Source organism: Mercenaria mercenaria, chromosome 7 (assembly GCF_021730395.1).
Source record: "Mercenaria mercenaria strain notata chromosome 7, MADL_Memer_1, whole genome shotgun sequence".
Taxonomy (NCBI): domain Eukaryota; kingdom Metazoa; phylum Mollusca; class Bivalvia; order Venerida; family Veneridae; genus Mercenaria; species Mercenaria mercenaria.
The window spans coordinates 81,738,469-81,758,544 of NC_069367.1; the positions used below are offsets into that span (position 1 = coordinate 81,738,469).

The 20,076-nt window shown below is 35.8% G+C and overlaps 1 protein-coding gene across 4 annotated transcripts; it reads left to right on the forward strand.

The window, feature by feature from the left end:
* Positions 1-1,914: 1,914 nt before the first annotated feature.
* LOC123555198 (tumor necrosis factor ligand superfamily member 10-like) lies at positions 1,915-18,958 on the forward strand. Of its 4 annotated transcripts, XM_053548785.1 has the most exons (6): positions 1,915-2,397; positions 2,784-2,922; positions 15,833-16,452; positions 16,749-16,785; positions 17,289-17,411; positions 17,585-18,958. In XM_053548785.1, the coding sequence occupies exons 2-6, from the start codon at positions 2,838-2,840 to the stop codon at positions 18,010-18,012; spliced, it is 1,293 nt and encodes a 430-aa protein (XP_053404760.1). In that variant the 5' UTR covers positions 1,915-2,397; positions 2,784-2,837; the 3' UTR covers positions 18,013-18,958. The 4 variants fall into 4 exon arrangements, with proteins under 4 accessions (XP_053404760.1, XP_053404763.1, XP_053404762.1 ...); XM_053548788.1 differs by lacking the exons at positions 1,915-2,397; positions 2,784-2,922 and adding an exon at positions 7,671-7,824; XM_053548787.1 differs by lacking the exons at positions 1,915-2,397; positions 2,784-2,922 and adding an exon at positions 10,879-10,927.
* Positions 18,959-20,076: the final 1,118 nt, after the last annotated feature.

Genomic DNA, 20,076 nt, shown 5'->3' on the forward strand with positions numbered 1-20,076 from the left:
GAACTATATATGAAAATATAAGATAAAATATACATCTTTAAGGAACGGAAGCCAGAGTCACGATTAAAATGACATTCTAGGTCAAAGGAAATGAAATATTATGATTCGAGTGGTAAGGAAGTGGTCATTTGAATGAAGATAAAAAATGCCCAATTTAAGATAAATAACCGATGTAATTATCTCATTGAGACACTTAAATAACACTAATATATTCAGGGCATTCACGTTATATTTGGATGATGAATACAAGGTTGTTGACATAATCATGTCATTGTAAACTATATTTGTATATATGTATAGTGTAAGCAAGATGGAAAGGTTCAGCTTAGGAACAGGCGTGATAAGTGCCGAGACTCGAATCTCGCTCTTTCACAGTTGCTACCTGCAAAGCTTAACAGTTATTGTTCTGAATAGAGATCAGTGTGGAAATATACACTTACGTTTTAATTTGCTGTAGGCTCGTTAAACGCCCAGATTCGAACGTGAATGGCGTCATGTACAACAATAAACGCAAACGCTCGCACGTACACGTAACAACGTCACAAAGAGGAAAACCACAGACAACTTTCAGAATTTATCTGCAATGGCCGTTTTAACTGTGCTGCTTGATGATAATCTTCAAACAGGATTACTCTAAAAAGTCCTTTGAAATCATTCGTATACTTAGAAACAAATTATAAAGATTAAAAAAGTTCATGCGCCGGAAAACGTTACGTACGTTTTAACCACATCTGTACACCTATTAGACGAGCCTCAACGAGACCTTCCCACTATACACTGTTAAAATCCCCACAAATTAACGTTGCACATCTGTTTTTATTGTGCAATAATAAGCGCTACGATATGCCCTAGTGCACCCAAACTTTCTTGTGGTATTCAACAATCATAAATATTGCATAAATCAATTTTTACGAGAGTCATTTTAAGAATATATGGAAACAAAACATACTTAGAGCAGATATCTAATATTGAAAATAAACTATCAAATTATCATAATAATCTTACGTTGAATCTACTCTGATCATTGCTTTAATAACGTGATTTTCTGCTACATGCGCTGACTCATTCCACCCCACCCCTGGCCTTTCTCTTTTTTTTCGGCAGTTTCATGACTTAAGGTCACTGACACGCTATTTTATAGTTAAAACATATTTCTATTTTTGTGCAGAAATGATTAAAAGAATTCACATCAATTAATTGTTCATAGGAAACGTTTCCGACACGGACGAGCGTATATTTTTGTCATTTTACTTATACATTTACTTTCATGCTAAGAACATGTACGTCTGCTCTGATGCATTTATTTGTTGAGGGGATGGGGTAGGGGCTGAAGAGAGAGAGACATAGATAGAGATAGAGAGAGATAGAGAGAGAGAGTTGCAGTTATTTAATTATAAACACTGACTCATATGTATGTACCATAATAATGAAAGCGTAGATGTTTTACTGTATCTGACGTTAATCATGTTTGCCATTTTTATATACATACCTATATCCTGAAGCAATAGACCACGGTTTGACTCAACATCCTTTTATCATGTTTTATGACAAATACATGATAACTGGTTACAATTTTCATTTACAATGATTTTTCGGCCATTTTATCTTGGCAATTTAGAGAAAATAATGATATCTACGGGTTAATGAACGATAGAGCGGGGATTCACATTTTTGTTTGTTTTTTAGATTGAAGTAAAGTGTCAAATTTAGTTTTCAGATCTCCTTTATATTGTGATTCTTCCAAAATATGTTTCAAGTAATCATATCCCGCTGTGATGAAGAAAGAAAGGTTTTAGGATAATATTTTCGCAAAGTATTTAAAGGAATTGTTCGTAAGGAATAAACCATTTAGAACAAGTCAGCGTTTTCTGTCGAGTATGTGTCTGAAGTGTTTCATATTTATTTATTTATAAGATTATAATTAGACACAACGAAGGAAATGCGTGGTTGAATGTAGCGTAAAACTCAACCCATGTTAACTAATTAATTAATTACATCACATAGCATTGATAGGCGTTGAATACAGTTTATTTTAGATACCTACATCACCGAAAAATCGCTCTGGGGCAGATGATGTGTTTTTAGACTTATAAATGAGAAAACCTTACGAAGTTAGTTGCAGACGACATATAAGCCAAGTACACAGCGAGCGCACTTGATGAACTTTGATGCCACAACGTGCAATTCAAACATTCTGGGATTTACATTGTTTCTTGTCTGCTATGTGGTTTGAAAGAAGTGCAAATTTCGTACATTAGACTTTTTCTGTACCTTTGTTGTGGAAAATCTTAATCATATATTCAAAGAACACAAAAAAGGGATTTTCAATTTTCGCTGCGCAGCATCTGAAACCGACCTGCCACATTAAATCTCTTCAATTGGTGCACTATTACTCAGGTAAGGTTATAACTTTGTTCATATTCTTTATTACTAAAAGGTTGACTACTAACTAAAGTGTAACAGATGTATTGATAAATAAAAAGGATACCGCAAAGTAATAATATTCATATACGGGGGAATTACCTGTTAATCCGTATACTCATTTTTTTCTTTGTTAATGAATGCAAGAAGTAAGGTGAATTTGCATCTTTATGACTTTCAGTAGTAAAAGAGTAACTTACATGCACATCGGATAAGAACCTATGATATTGAAGAATTTATTTTTATGAAGAAATCAATTTTTTAATATATTTCTTGTTTTTATACATTTGTGAAATACGAATTGAAACTACTCTCTTGGACATTTCTTCTTTATTTAAACATTATGGATATTTTATCACCAGATATTTTGCTGAGAAAAGACATTTCGATAGAGGATTTACATAAGCACAGAGAAAATGAAATATTCGCTTACATCCGGAGAGTGTTATAGCCCAAAGAGTCCGCAAGTTGTCATATTTCCACCTCGGTTTCCTAAATCGGGTAAGTTTTGATTCTACTGCTTCTCCTGCCGACACTTTTGTTGTTATCACCATTATTACTAGTATTGTTATCAATGTTGTTTTCTTTTACTTGTTTCTCTGATCTTTATTCTTTCCTTTTATTTAATAATGTTGCATTACTGTAGCATTATATCATTTTAAAAGTTATTATTACGAGTATTACAATTGTATTTAAGATGACAATTATGATGATGATGATGATGGTTATTATTGTTACTGTTGTTGTTGTATATATTATATTGGAGTCGTCACTTGCTTTGTAAGCGAGGGGTTCCGGGTTCGAGCCCTGGAATGACTGCACATTTTTCTTACTCTTTGACATTCGAACAAGTCGTCTGATTGGTTAAAATAAAAATAGCAATACTGGAAATCCAAAATATACAGAAGACGAATGTGAATGGGTCGTTCTCAGATCTTCGTTTAGAAGATCAAGTACTTAAGTCAGATTGTTGTCATCAATAACTTTTGATGAATTATAGGAGTCTATGTTAAATATGTTCTACAACGATGAACATTCATTGCACTGGAAAATAACTTGCTTTGGGTGAATGGTTTTAGTCCTTTTTTTAATGATAACTAATAACTAACGTGCTGAGGGAACATGGACATTAAGCTGAGATTCAACGAATTCCATGGTAATTACCTCCCGTTCGCAACATATAAGAGTAATTGGACGTGAGATAAGTGGGACTGAGTGAGGGTTTACATTATATAACGATTCATGAATCCGTGTAATAAAATACCTCCCCCACCCCACACCACACCACCCGCCCCGTACTTCAGTAGTCACGATAATCATTCCTAATGTAAAAAAGTTATCTCGTGGATTTTAGCTTATACTTCGTTTATTATTTTTTTATATAAAAAATTTAAATGATTTTTTAAAATATATATTGAGCTGCCGCCCTGTCACAATCAAGGTCTTACTTTTTGGCTACGTGACGTGCACGTTATAATTAATATTTGTCCAAAGCTGACGGAAATATGATATTGTGATACCTTATTGCTTTTGATTTGCCGCGATATTTTTGACGTGTCTTAGAATACAGAGTTGTGATCATTAAGAGTGTATCAACGAGGTAATAAATGGTAATAAATGTGCACAATGTAATAAAGTCAGTTTAATTGAAACGCACGTGCACAATGCATTTTTATTGTTAATAATTTTACCACGCTGCTTTTTATTTTATGCTAGGGAAAAGAATGTATGTAGAGTCTTGCCAAGTCTCTTTATTCATTTAGCATACACCAATGAATCGCGTTTAAGGGAAGTTATTTTAATTTGACTTTACTTAAAGCGATATTTTTATTTCTTCCCCTTACCGTTAAACGCTACTGTAGTTAAATATTTTATTTACGTTTTTATTATGCCCCCGAAGGGAGGCATATAGTTTTTGAACCGTCTGTCCGTCTGTCGGTCTGTCGGTCTGTCAGTCTGTCAGTCTGTCCGCAATTTTCGTGTCCGGTCCATATCTTTGTCATCGATGGATGGATTTTCAAATAACTTGGCATGAATGTGTACCACAGTAAGACGACGTGTCGCGCGCAAGACCCAGGTCCGTAGCTCAAAGGTCAAGGTCACACTTAGACATTAAAGGATAGTGCATTGATGGGCGTGTCCGGTCCATATCTTTGTCATCCATGGATGGATTTTCAAATAACTTGGCATGAATGTGTACCACAGTAAGACGACGTGTCGCGCGCAAGACCCAGGTCCGTAGCTCAAAGGTCAAGGTCACACTTAGACGTTAAAGGATAGTGCATTGATGGGCGTGTCCGGTCCATATCTTTGTCATCCATGGATGGATTTTAAAATAACTTGGCATGAATGTGTACCACAGTAAGAGGACGTGTCGTGCGCAAGACCCAGGTCCGTAGCTCAAAGGTCAAAGTCACACTTAGACGTTAAAGGTCATTTTTCATGATAGTGCATTGATGGGCGTGTCCGGTCCATATCTTTGTCATTCATGCATGGATTTTAAAATAACTACGCATGAATGTGTGACACAGTAAGACGACGTGTCGCGCGCAAGACCCAGCTCCGTAGGTCAAAGGTCCTAAACTCTAACATCGGCCATAACTATTCATTCAAAGTGCCATCGGGGGCATGTGTCATCCTATGGAGACAGCTCTTGTTAAATATTAATTTACGTCATTCTATGGGGTCTCCGTGGCCGAGTGGTTAAGGCCGTTGACTTTGAATCACTCTCCCCTCACCAGTTTGGGTTTGAGCATAACTCGGGCCGTTGAACTCTTTAGGCCTAAAAAAATCTTTGTTTCCGGTAACATGCTAAAAAAATTAGGGTAGGTAGGGCGGAAAAACGCTTTTTTTTAGATTTATTTTTATTAAGGGTGACTTTTCGGAAATTATTTTTGTGTCAAAAAAAAAAATGAATACAAATACACAATGTAGGGGTTTATGCCTCTAGGGCAGTAAGTTGATTAATAACTTCACTGGCCATGTTTAAAGTATAAAAACTGCAGTTTTGCAACTTTTTGTCAAAAAGTTGAAAAAAAAAATCTCCAAGGCCATAAAAACATTTAGGGTCGGGCCAAAAACTTAGGGTAGGTCGGGAAACCGGAAACAAACATTTTTTTCGCCTTATGTGAGGAAGCCATCCAGCTGACCGTTACGGAAGGTCAGTGGTTCTACACAAGTCCACGCCCACGATGAAGTAATTCACGGAGGGGCACCTGGGGGTCTTCCTCCGCCTTCAAAACTGGAAAGTCACCATAATAGCCTATACTTGTGTCCATTCCATTGACCCATAAGTTGACGTATTACTTATAGTAAATAGATAATTCTGCCATCGATGATATTTGTGTGCATTCCATTTTCTCTAACGATATTAGGTTATTAGGTTTAAATGATATTTCCAGAGCTTTTTAATTTCGGAAATGGTATATACAATCACTATTAAGACATAAGTCAAGCACTGAGAATAATTGAGCCCGCTGTCTTATGGGTAGCTCGTATTAGGACAAGAATATGCGCGCTGGGGAAAATATTTCATGATGGACCTGTGAATTGTTTACTTGTGAGTGAAACAGGTCTCATAAGCGAAAATACGATTAGCTTCTACTGATTAGAAAACATACCGTACGATTTGTTGTGAATTAACTGTTGTTGTACTTTTAGTAGTTCAACCGCCACCCTTGTTTAAGAGCAACATTAAAAAAACACGTTTTTTTTCATCCTCAAGTAATAAGTAAGTAGACTCGCCCAGTTTAATCAATCTAGACGCATACATAGAGCGCTCACCCGATTTACATTCGGAACATTTTCACGCGTTTCGGGCTTTATCGTATGTTTAACATGGGATTTTTGAACCGTCCAAAGATGTTGGAAATGTTTGTCTCATTGTTTATTTATTTTTTTAATAAAAATGTTACTGCTTTCATTTTCTACCACTTTTTTTTCCACCCTTGCCTGAAAAAACAGTAATGAGTTTGTACACTGTTCAGACAATTGTGCTCTGTTGAAATTTAACCAAACACAACTTTACCTGCATAAACAGAAAGCATGATATGTCGTGGGGGGGGGGGGGGGGGGACCGGGGGTCCGGACCCCCTCTGGAAAATCTTTAAAAAAGGAAAGAAGACAAGAAGGAAAGAAAATGTTTTTTGAAAAAGGCAACATTAGGACATTAGGACTGCATGTAAAGTATATGCGGCTGCTGCTACATACGACCCCGACATAATTCATATTATTTATCTAAAAGAAACTAAGAATTTTACCTTCAAGAAAGCTTGATTTTATCCTTTTCCCAAATTTAACAGGTTAGTCCATAAAACTGTCCCAGAATGCAAAAAATGAAGTGCTAAATTTCAAAATTTCCAGTACAGGGGATCGGACCCCCTCTGAGAAAATTGGCTGTGTCCGTGTATGGTCACTATACCTGTCCAGTATATCCTGGACATTATGGTAAACGCTTCTTTCCTGCACAAATGACAATTTCGCAACTTCTGTCCGGTTTATACAAATTTCTGGTCGCGATAAACCATTTGACTTGTACTTTAATATCTATATACTGTAATTGGGATCTGGGTAACTATGCTTTCATACAGTATGTTAGAATATTTGAGTTGAAATTAGAAGTGGACCATCTCTTATAACTCAAATTTATGAGTGGCAACACATTTATTTTATATATGTTTTATGTATGACCTCTTTGTATTGTGTTGATGAGATGTAAATAAACTAAATAAATAAAAATAAGTAAAGAAAGAAAGAAAGAAGGAAAGAAATTAGTTAAGAAAGAATGGAAGAAAGGAAGGGTGAAAGAAAGAAATAAAGAAGAACTAGATGAATATTTTTATTTGGTTCGATGCCAAGGACCGTTTACACGATACCATAGATCGGATATATCATATTTCGTTGTTGCTCATGATCGTATCGTTTACAATACTTCTGTGTCGTTCTTAAATCCAAGGACATAAAATTAAACAGGTGTTAATTATACAACTGTCAATATATATTACTCATTACGTTTGCGGTTTAATACATAAATCAAATTTAAACGATTTATAATCTTTTCGTGCTTAAGTCACTTTCATATTATGTTTTTGCACCTATTAATGTAGATCTAACCTTTTTTTATCTGGCGCTTAATCTGATATGTGATACTAGATCATGAAGCCCCGTATAAATCTAAACTTAACACGGAAGTCTACTTCCGATTAGTCATAAAAAAACCTCAGGTAAATACCCAAATTGCAACCGTCGACTCTACTTTTATTATGGAGATAAAATATTAACAAATCCTGGCCCGGAGTTGTACAATCATTTTGTAACTAAACGTCCATGACGGTTGTTACCTTCATAATTAATCCACTTAATGATCAAGAAGGGCAATGGACTCACCGGAATGTACAGAACACGGTAGGAAATTTTTAATGCAAACTCAGATATTGCTCGTTAATTCTATTTAATATTTTGACTTTGTACAGTCTTAAAACAATGCTGCACTCTGCAGAAATATTAATTCGATGCAAACTGTTGGACTGCATTAACTTCACGCATGGCCGCAGCGCAACTTTGAAAGGCATCTACAAGATAATGAGCTGCGTGTTGTGAGATAATAAGGTTGACATATAAAATCTAGTTATTAAAGTGTATCTGCTTACAACACTATTTAATATATTTATACATAAGGGTATACCTTTTATATTAGTTTGCATTTTTGAGATTCAGAAATTTATCAAAGTTTGGTAGGTACTTTGGCGCTATCAGCTAGTCATACTGCTATGTCTTGTTTTTGCCAGGTTTGAAATGTGCAAGAGAGTTGTTATAAATCGTCTGTCAGTGATGTTTCCGAATATTTTATCTGAACCATGTTTCAGGTTAATGGGCCAGAACAGACAAATTATAACTACTCAAGTGGGTTGTCCTACACACAACAGTTTCCGGTATCTTTATTCTCATGCTGTCCGGTTACTTACACACAAGGCTGACCGTTACCTAACATTCGTTCCTTACAAAAATGAGTGTCCGATTCCTTACATTCTCGTGTTTTCCGGTTCCTTCGCACAAGGATGAGCATTTCCCTGCGCACAACAGTTTCCGATTTCTTAATTTTCGTGGTGTCTGGTTACTTACACACAAGGCTGACAGGTTCCTTACAGTCTCATGTTGTCCAGGTCCTTTCGCACAAGGGTGACCGGTTCCTTACAGTCTCATGTTGTCCTCTTCCTTTCGCACAAAGGTGACTGGTTCCTTGCATTCTCGTGTTGTCCACTTCCTTTCGCACAAGGTTGACCGGTTCCTTACAGTCTCGCGTTGTCCAGTTCCTTTCGCACAAGGGTGCTCGGTTCCTTACAGTCTCGTGTTGTCCAGTTCCTTTCGCACAAGGGTGACGTGTTCCTTACAGTCTTGTGTTGTCCGCTTCCTTTCGCACAAGGGTGTCCAGTTCCTTACAGTCTCGTGTTGTCCAGTTTCTTTCGCACACGGGTGACCGGTTCCTTGCAGTCTTTTGTCCATCTTTCGACAGTGTGTTCCTACAGTCTCTGCTGTCCTTTCTTCGCACAAGTGTGACCGGTTCCTTACAGTCTCGTGTTGTCCAGTTTCTTTCGCACAAGGGTGACCGGTTCCTTACAGTCTCGTGTTGTCCAGTTTCTTTCGCACAAGGGTGACCGGTTTCTTACAGTCTCGTGTTGTCCAGTTCCTTTCGCATAAGGGTGACCGGTTTCTTGCATTCTGGTGTTGTCCAGTTCCTTTCGCACAAGGATGACCGGTTTCTTACAGTCTTGTGTTGTCCGGTCCTTTCGCACAAGGGTGACCGGTCATTACAGTCTCGTGTTGTCCAGTTCCTTTCGCACAAGGGTGACCGGTTCCTTACAGTCTCGTGTTGTCCGGTCCTTTCGCATAAGGGTGGCCGGTTCCTTACAGTCTCGTGTTATCCGGTCCTTTCGCACAAGGGTGACCGGTTCCTTATATTCCTGTGCTGTCCTGTTCCTTACACACAAGAACTTCCGGTTCAAACCAGATTTTGTTACAGTCTCCGCCGTCAGAGAATATAAATAGGCGTATTTATCAAACGTTGTATGCAACATATGCAGCAGTAAAAAAGTATGAGCCGCACCGTGAGAAAACCATCATAGTGCATTTGATTCAGACCAGCCCGCGCATCCACGCAGTCTGGTCAGGACCCATGCTGTTCGCTTTCAAAGCCTATTGCTATTAGAGAAACCGTTAGCGAACAGCATGGATCCTGACCAGAATGCGCGGATGCGCAGGCTGGTCTGGAACCATGCTGGTCGCAAATACACTATGTTGGTTTATTCATTGTGCGGCTCATATATAAATATGGTGTGGAAACCGTGAGATTGAAACTGAGATAAAAAAAATCGACTGTACTTAAATAAATCTAAAACATATTATGGAACAGCCTAAAACATATCTATCCTAGTAGCCTGTGGTATTGCTATATACAAATATAGGTTATAACATTGTGCCTGTTGACAACTTGATTCTATCAACAAATGCTAAACAACAATCTTATGTTGAACATTTACGGCGCCATTGACTTAGTTTGACTCCCTGTTTTGGAATTTCTTTGCGCCTCATTTCTATGTTTAGTCGGTTTAGCTATGGCATTTTAGAAAAATAAGGAATGCAGTTTTTACTGCAGCTACAAATATAAATACCGGCAAGTTCACATGACTATTTTACGTATATATAATTGTTTGTTAGAAATATAAAATACATTTTTAATTAGATATTGCAACTGATTGTTCATATTTGGATAATCAAATTCAAATATAGGTTTTATTTTCCGAGGAATAAAGTAAGTGAAGATTATTTTTTTCAAGCTATATATCGTTTCGTGATTTTTGTTCAGGCTCTTAGAATTCAAGATGGCATTGTTTTCTTAATGTCATTGACCAGCTTTAATTTTTTTTCATTTAGTTCAACATAATATTAACTTCCTAACTTCAAGAAAAGAAGTGCATCTTCTTCGAAATGTGTATAAGGGCAAGTGTCTTGCGAAAGAATCAAACCTACGACTCTGAGCATTGATTAGCCAGCGAGAATCCAGACCTACAAATATTTTTGTAGCGTTCTATATGGTATGGAAAGGTCTTCTTTTCATGTGTTGAAAAACATGACATTTTGGACGATAAAATGTTTTAAATGATGGACAGTAAAGCACACGGAAATCGTCACGTTAGCACACGCAGGGAAAATCCCGTCACTGTCCATTCTTATACTAGTGACACTGTGAATCAGCTCATTTTTATCAGTCAATACTAGGTCATTGATAACCAATATTTACAAACTGAAAAATGTTACATAATAATACGAAAGCGATATCATAAAATATGCTTTGTACCCAGTGTTTTATTAAAAATAGTTTCAAACAACATAATTTAGAGGTCAAAATGATAAAAATGTAAATAAAATGACTGTAAAAATTGTGTTTACAAACAAATCGTTTCCGACTACGAAGCCATGCAGTCCCTATACAGAATCAGTGTTATAGGAGGTAGGAAATCCAGTTACTTTGTTCTATCAATTATTCATTCATATTTTAGTAAATAAACTTTTGATACAGGTAATATGTCTGATGATGATAATAATAATAATATTATTATTTTGATAATAATAATAATGATACTATTAATAATATTAGTAATATCAGTAGTAATAATAATAATAATAATAATGATAATAAAGACTTTTTTAACAAGGAAACACTTCCGAACTCAATAAATACGTTCATTCTAACGATTACAGTTATAGCGTCGGTCATTATGAATAAGTGCACGCTACAAGCTTACTTTCTACAATTCCAGTTACGGGTTTCCCGTGTTCTCTAACAGGACATGCGTAGTGAGCACAGTGAAGAATAACTACATTTACTGTTTGTACATTTATTCATTTCAAAGGTCTTGTTTCAATACAGTTGTATTACGATAACATGCTCAGTTCACCACACTACTGCTAAAAGTCCCTGATTTCAATTTAGTAGGAATAATTACATGAAATATCCAGGTGACATCTCAACATTGTTTTCTTGTGGCATCAACATTAAGTTCAATTTTCAGATTATTTAAATGAGTCCTCTATTGTACATGCATGCAATTTTCCAAGTGTCTATGAAGACGATGGACAGCCCACATTTGAACTCGTCCTAGGCTATCCATCTTTCGTATGCACTTGTAATTGTGTAATACGGCGTTTTAGATCTCAAACAATTTAAAAGGCTAAGAAAGTATTTGCATTACTAGCATTAAACCAATGACAAACAGAGCGGACGCCATCATAGAAAGCTCTGTTAGACCAGCAATAGTCTGTCGCAGTAGTCGTAAGATTGAGCATTAGAATTTGACGAAATGATCATATTTTACGACTTGTCTACTGGGCCGAATTTAAATGCAACTTTGTCATTGGTCAATTTTCAAATTTTAGCGCTGAACCAGCCAAACAGATACCCGGCTTTTGCAAATTCAGTGTCTTGTTACAGCTGTCTGTTCATTTTCGGTGTGTTATTCGGAAGTCTTCTGTGTTAATGCATGATATGCCCGGACTCGGTCAGATATGCAGCAATGTTTCACAGGAATATGACCACCCATTTTAATTGTTAAAATGTTATTGCTTTTTATCACACATGCAGGGGAAATTCCCTTTTTTTTTTCGATTATATAGCTCAAATGTAGGTTATCCTCGGTGTCAGCATAATAATCAATTCATTTTATCTTTTATATAATAAGTAATATTTATAAACAAATAAAAAAAAAACGGATACATTGATGTTACTATGATAGACACTGTTTATACACATTTGACCTTCATTTAAAAATAAAGTGCTAATTATTGAAATACTATTTCAGGCCAAAGTAATAAAACGCAAAATGTGAGTCACAACTACGTTTACATACATACGTAAATGTAGATTTCATTTTTGTAATTGATCAGCACAAATCTGTCTTCCATAAATGCAAACCGTTTACAGGAGATACTTTTAGACAGATTAATATTCTTGTTCCTTTAATTAAGACATGACGTGGAACTCTATGGTTACTTATGACGATAAGAAAGCCTTGGTGCCAGGTTCGACGACCCACACACACTGTTTGCTTATCATTTGAATAATGCACCATTGCCTTAGTTTAAACAAGGACGTTTTATATTTCAAAAGGCATTGCAGTTTCTACACCGTTGATTAAGGTTTATTGTTAATGAAAGTTTCGATTTACATTGACCTTTTGCTTCGTTCTTTCTGTAAAAAAATATTACCTAAGATTCCCAATTTAGAAAATATAAACTAAGCCAAAATTGTGTTGACATCTTTGGAGACATGCCTATGTGTCCTTTAATTACTTTAAATAATGGCGAAATTTAAACTACTTATTGGCGACACTATGAGCACATGTGCGAACACTGTAAGTTGTAAGGGCCATGTGGTTGTGCCGTCACAATGGTACGGGATATTGGACGCTTTTTTCGAGATGACGATAAAACGAAGATCCAAACAGAACACCGTAGAATATTCACGGTCCACGAAAGTTATAATCAAAACTTTCTTGATATTTTCTCAATTCTGATGAAAATATGGCATGATTATTTACTAAGTATATATTATACCCTGGTTTTTGCATACTCCGAAGATTTTTTTAAACCAGCTGCATGTATGTAATAGTGCATAATATGAATTTAATACTTCTGACCTACTACAGCGGGGTATTGTTATGACTATTAGTTAATGAATCATCCAGGAATTATAGCTATGACATGTTTTTAAATATACTAGATTTGTACCAGGAAGTATAATTCATTAAATTTCGTCGTAAGCTAACAATAGTATCTTATAATCATAAAAGTTTAAATTTTAATTTATTACCTAAGCAAGCCAGTGACTTGTTGAAGGAAAACACCATGATCCGAAGTAATAGATGTTCCTATTTGATCTTTACCGGAGAATCTGATGAAACTTTATATATTCTATAGTAGCTTGTGCCTATTAAAGGTTTTCATACATCTCAGTTATATAATATCTCGACTTTTCTAACTGGCCAGGCCTTCATAATGTGTGAGCGACAAAACTTTTCATAAATATACTACGGATGTATTCTTATGAGAACACAATGTCATGGTCTTTAAATGATTGTATCAGGCTTAGGACTAGATGATACTTATAGAAGTTATAAAATGATATGAGCCGCGCCATGGGAAAACCAACATAGTGGATATGCGACCAGCATGGATCCAGACCAGCCTGCGCATCCGCGCAGTCTGGTCAGGATCCATGCTGTTCGCTAATAGTTTCTCCAATTCCAATAGGCTTTAAAAGCGAACAGCATGGAGCCTGACCAGACTGCGCGGATGCGCAGGCTGGTCTGGATCCATGCTGGTCGCATACCCACTATGTTGGTTTTCTCATGGCATGGCTCATATGTTAACTATGAAATAGAAATACGGTTATCTTTTTAAGTGAATGTATTTTCAGTTTCGTTGAAAATGTACATCTGAAATCGTAAACAAACGACAAACACGCGCGGGCGCGCGCACACACACGCGCTCGTGCACAGGAGAGAGGGAGATGGAGATTGTTATTACCCTTGTAATAAATACCTTAAAATACGATGACATGTCTTACGCTTAAATATTTTAGGTGTATTTTTCTGGGATATTTAGCATTGTACTAGCAATACCTTTTGTATATGAAAAAAAAAACGGATTCTAAGAAAATTTCATTTTTTACACTAAAATTGTGATGCAGTTTTGTAAAAATATTTATTTTGTTATATGCATTTCACATTTATTTCTTTGTAAATACATTTTATTAAACCCACACATTCGGAATATAGCCAATTTTTTCAGTTTGATACGTTACGTAACAAGAAAATTATTTGGGCAGTTTTCCCATCAATATAATAGCAAAAAAGAAGATAAAATAGTCCCTTTTCGTGAGAAGAGATCTGAACAGTAAAAACAATATAGAATGAACACCGTGGCCAATGATAATCATTTGAAACTAGACCTAATTGTTATCAAGGACGTCTATTTAAAACTGTGTATTTTTCAAATTTTTCAGTTATGATTTTAACAAATCATGTAATTGGTGGTTTTCCTTATTGCAAGTATCTTACTTTAGTTGTAAGTTACATCTGTGGCGTAATAGAAACATTTAAAGAATATTCTAACAGTTAGTAGGTATGCATGGAATAAAATTAATTGTAAGTGCTAAAACACTTAATTAGCGAAAATATAACAGTCGTACTTTTGGCTCTGTAGAAAAAATTACATAAGATTTATTTCTGAAATAAATTAGGTATATGTTCTGTTCTGTTCTGTTGAACGAAGTCCCGGCAAGCCGACACATCACGGCGGGAAAACGAATAACGTTTTGAAAATGAAATATTCGTTTAAAAGTATAAGTTAGAGGCTCATAATGACTTTGTTTGAAATGTGACTGCCACATTTTCCGTTATGAACATAAAATACATTAATTCCTTGCTAAATCCTATTTCTGATAAATACTTCCTAACATTTGTCAAAGGTTTGAATATTGCTGAATATACATGAATGTTTTATTGGATCTATTAATTGTACTACCCTCACCCCTCACCTTTAATGCTCTTACTATAACAGTGCATGCAGTATTAAAAGTAATTAAGTACGTGTAACATCTATTTGGAAAGTTGCTTCATCTGTTCTTAAGAAAAACATTTAAAGCATTATGGGACTTTAAGTAAATATGATGAGGTGTTATCATTCCAACTGTGACATTGATTAAGAACATACACAAAAGAAGACCGGTTTGATTGGACTACCCAACCCGGTAGTAGATTTACCTGCAGGTCACGCGGGTAAAGAGAATTAAATGACGCTCTTTAAGTTATTGAAATTTTTACAGGTGTTTTGTGGGGACTTCCTAGAAAAGTAAAACGAATGAAATTAAATAAGGCATTCACAAAATAATATAGCGTCGCTAGTCATATGCGGGTTGTGATACTGATAAGATGTCTTCTGAGAGAGGAGACTGTTATTCCTCTGTCTTTACTATAGAGGACGGCAGCGGAGGTAATGTTGACACGAAAACGCGATAAAATAATCTCATGCAAATATCATTTTCTGATTCATACATTTATATCTAAAAATATTGTTCAGTCGCATAATAAATGGACACATAAGTAAAATTGTAAATAAATTAGATAGATAAATAAATGATTAACGAGTAAAATAAAAAAATGGAAGAAAATGAAGTTGATCGAACAAAATTTAAAAATATCAGGGAAATGACGACGATAACGAGGATGATAATGATGATAACGACAGCGACGACAAACACAACAACATCAACAGTACTAATTATAATGATAGTCATGATAATAATGTATTTAAGTGGTACTCCATGAATAATATGTCTTATTTCGTCTCGTTACAGATCCATTCACAGACCCAAAACAGTTGTACGCTGCAAGTCGGGGTCAAATGAATACTCACCCAGATACTGCACGATCAGTTGAGTCCGACCCATACGTTCAAATAGAATCTGGCAATTTTCAAAGTGCGTCCACAGCAGATCTCATTTCTCAAGATAGCTCAAGTTCTCAAACGGTCTTTCCGCGACCAATAACGTTAGATATTCAGCATCAACCACAGAAGAGAATTATGGGACGATACGACTCGCGCAAGCGCAATAAAGACAGTGTGTCGACTGACATTTCGGAGACTGGTTCCGATAAACAGTTCATTTCTAAGTGCTCATTCTATATTGTGGTTGCTTTGGCACTTGTGGCCATGGTTCTTGCAGCCGGTAGCAGCATTGTAATGCTCAGACTAATGTCAAAATGCGATGAGCTCGAGCGAAAATTGAATTCTGCGCAGACGTCGTACACACTTGCGCAACAGGAAGTTCACACTTGTCTTCCGTGTGGTGAACTTTCTCAGGGACCTTTCGAGGAGGACAATGAAGACCTTAAAGGATTGATCTCAAAGGATGAAAATGGGGTTCGAGTTTGCTGTGCAAAGACCGCCAGTCAACTTTCCATAATGCTGAATCTTGTAAGTCCTTAACCTTCATTTTAAAAATACATGTTTTGTTGAGCTTAATTTTAAATTACAATGCGCACGTAAATTACATAATAGTTCCTAAGATACATAGTAGTTAAGTTACTTTACTTTGTATGTATCAAAATGAAGTTGTTCACACTTAACCTGAAATAAAATGTCTAATAGAGAATAAAACGCCCAGAAATTCCCTGTATGAAATTAATTTATTATCTTCGGTCAAAATACACCCTTTTCTGTTATATAATATATTATGAATTTTATTTATTTATTTTATTATTTTTCTGCAGTTCGCGAAAAGGAAACGGCTGGAAGCCTGTTCCCAAGGTAAGAACCCACGAATTTCAGTACAACATATCTTAAGATTTTGTTTATGATTTACTGTTACATTGCATAAAAAAAAAAAAAAAATGAAATTCTAATGCAGTCTTGATTGGTGAATATCAAGGTATCGAGTTCTAACTAAACCTTGCAAAACTCTATACTTCTGTAATTTCATACTTTTTGTACGTCTTTCTTTTATTTTGGAGATTAAGATATGTATGACTGAGGTATTTCTTTAAGACTTCCTTGTTCGAAATTGGCGATTACAGACAGTTTTTGAAAGACTAGTACGGTAAAAATCTCTACTATATAAATCTATTTACTGTTGAAAAGACTCTATTTATTTTTATTCCTGATTCAAAAACAAATAGAAAATTCTTTTTTGCATGCGCATTGTTTATTCGACCCAATTATTTTTTTTTTACAGTTAAAATAAAGTGGTTGTCTCGTAGATTCTCCAACTTTTTATTTATCGACAGAACTTAATAAACAGATCTTATTTTCAGAGTCACTACTCAAGGAAAATTTGACAGCATCTTGCAATAATACTTCTACGCCTGGTTCCCCACCTGCAAGAATAAATGGAACTATTTCTGCACATTTGGTTGTTGGAAATAGCCAGACTGGAAGTAAGTTACATTTTCACCGCAAATTATTTAGATATTATGAAACATTTTGGCCTGGTTTAATTTGTATATAATGTATCAGCATTTTGACTTGTTCGATTAGTAGATGTGATTTATAGTCAGTGACATCGACTTTTATTTGTTTTAAATAAAAAAAAAATATTTTGACATTTCAGGAGAGGAGGACTATCAGCCAATCAGAAATTGGCGCCAAGGATTGCCTGGTACTCATTTGTCCAATATCAACATAACAGCCGAAAATAGCCGAATAGTGGTACCGGAAACTGGTCTGTACTTCCTGTACAGTCAAGTCGGCTTTCTTGTCTATTACGACAAGGAACAAACTGAACAAAGCGCCTCCCAGTCATTATTCCACGTTGTGTACCGCTATAACGCCATCTATCCAATAGATGGTAGCGAAGAGCTTTTACGAAGTGTTGTCACTCAGTGCTGGGAGAAACAAAAGGACTACGGGCGGTACACGAGCTATGTTGGGGCTGCGGTAAAACTTAACAAGGGAGACCAACTCTATGTGAAAGTTTCGAGGATCCAGGATGTCAACAAAGGAGCTTCCACGACGTATTTTGGGCTTTTCAAACTTTGATACCCGCCAATAGTGACTGATTTGAAAAAAATACTGTAAATGCGATTGCGGGCAAACGTGTTTACAAGCTTGCTCAATACAGCATGCTATTTCCAAATTAAATTTGCTTTAAATGTAGTCGCTGGACGACGCCTTTTTATAACACATGCAGAGCTCAATGCTAAACAATGCTCAATCTGATTGATTTTTTCTTTAAATATATATATCCCTGCAAGCTAGAAGATGATAAGTACGAGATTTTAGATGACATCGAAATCAGTGATACATTCCTTCGGGATAAGATATGTTTTACTTCCAGACATTTTCGTGGTCGGAGTAAATTCATGGTCGGGATCAAAACATGCCATTACATTCATTTGCATTGATAAAATACCAGTAATCCATAACATCTGTCAGTCATGTCCATTTATTATATGATCTCATGATATCCGGTGCTCTAGATGTTAGCAAACTTATGCTAATATTTGTTGGGTAGTTATAATAAAAAAGAGAAAACAGATTATGTGCGAGAGGTCTTAATAGAAGACTAAGGGATGTGTAAAATGTGCAAGATATCCTCCAAGAGATGTCTTTCCTGGCAGAACAATGTGCACGATATTCTCCTCTTTGACATTTTAAAGGAGCTAGTAGTGCTAATAGGGCACATAAAATGTGTTCAATGTCTTTCTGACAATTTCGGTTAATATGCCATAGCTTAAAGCATGAGATTTGCGTGCTTTCGAAACAGACAGTTTATACAATGACTGTGATATTTATTAAAATGTAATATAATATATTGATGCTATATCTTAAATGCTTGAATGTTTGTATAGAAATGAAGCAATATGTTGTTACGTTAAATGTTTCAAAACGTTCTATTGTTAAACAATACTAGAATGAATGAGAATTATTTTGTTTTATATGACTTTGTATGTTTTATATCTAATAAAATGTTTCCAAATACAGATATTAAACGTTCAAATCTGTCCTCTATATTCAACCAAAAATTTGGAATCCTTTAAATTGATGGATTCATTGAAGTTTTTCCGAACTGAAAATCCCATCGTGTTTTTTTGTTGTTGTTTTACGTGGTTTAACGTCGCACGGACACAATAATAGGTCATATGGCGACTTTACAGCTTTGATGCTGCTGGAAGACCCCACGTGCTCCTCCGTGCATTATTTACCTGGGTAGAACCACTGGCCTTCAGTAAGCAAGCTGGATGGCTTCTTCGCATGAAGAATACAACGCCCCGAGAGAGGCTTGGAGCCACATTGGTGAGGGGCAAATGATTCAAAGTCAGTGACCTTAGCCACTCGGCCACGGTGGTCCCAATTCCATGATCGATTCATTGAAGTTTTTTCTAACTGGAAATTCCGACAACAGGAAACCCATTTCAGTCTAAACTGTTAATGATGTCCCGGATGCGGTTGATTTCGTAATGTTTTATTATTATGTATGCTTCTTAAGTAACTTAATAAACAATTACCACCTTTTGTACTAAGACAATTTCAAAATAAACAAATATGACACCGAAACAATATGATGGACGGAGGGCTGGAACTAGGTTTTAGCCCTTAAAAGTTAGACTCTTGGTTTTCAGACTTCAGACAAGTTGTTGAGTACATTGGTGTTCTGATATTTGATTGACCCTATTTATTCATAGTTTCTTTTACATATGTTACTGACAGTTCTAGGCCGGTACCCCTATTTTCAAATCGCTTTGTGTCCATATCGGACAGTATTGTGATAAATTTCTCGAATTTGAAACAGTTTGTCAATGATTTCAATCACAATTGATATTTGCTGTAGCGGATGCTCATATTTCCAACCTGCATCTTACACTGAACAATTTTTCAAACTCTTTGATATTGGCTAAATTTCAGTTGATTTCAGTAACATAATGCCATCACGTTCTTGTCATGTCCTACCTCTTTTGTTACTTTTAATTGGCAACACGTTATCCATCCGTGAAATATACATCTGATTTGTGGCAGTGAGTTCAGGTAAGTACAAATACAAGTTTGATCATTTTTGCCACAAATTTTCCAAGGTTATCAGGCCATTTCGATTAATACAAAATA

What these genes read in the sequence shown, in the direction of transcription:
- LOC123555198 (XM_053548785.1), top strand. Translation starts at nt 2,838, where the DNA reads ATGAAATATTCGCTTACATCCGGAGAGTGTTATAGCCCAAAGAGTCCG. An exon ending in TTTCCATAATGCTGAATCTT is followed by an intron (nt 16,453 to 16,748) that starts GTAAGTCCTTAA and finishes ATTTTTCTGCAG; the next exon opens with TTCGCGAAAAGGAAACGGCT. An exon ending in GCTGGAAGCCTGTTCCCAAG is followed by an intron (nt 16,786 to 17,288) that starts GTAAGAACCCAC and finishes TCTTATTTTCAG; the next exon opens with AGTCACTACTCAAGGAAAAT.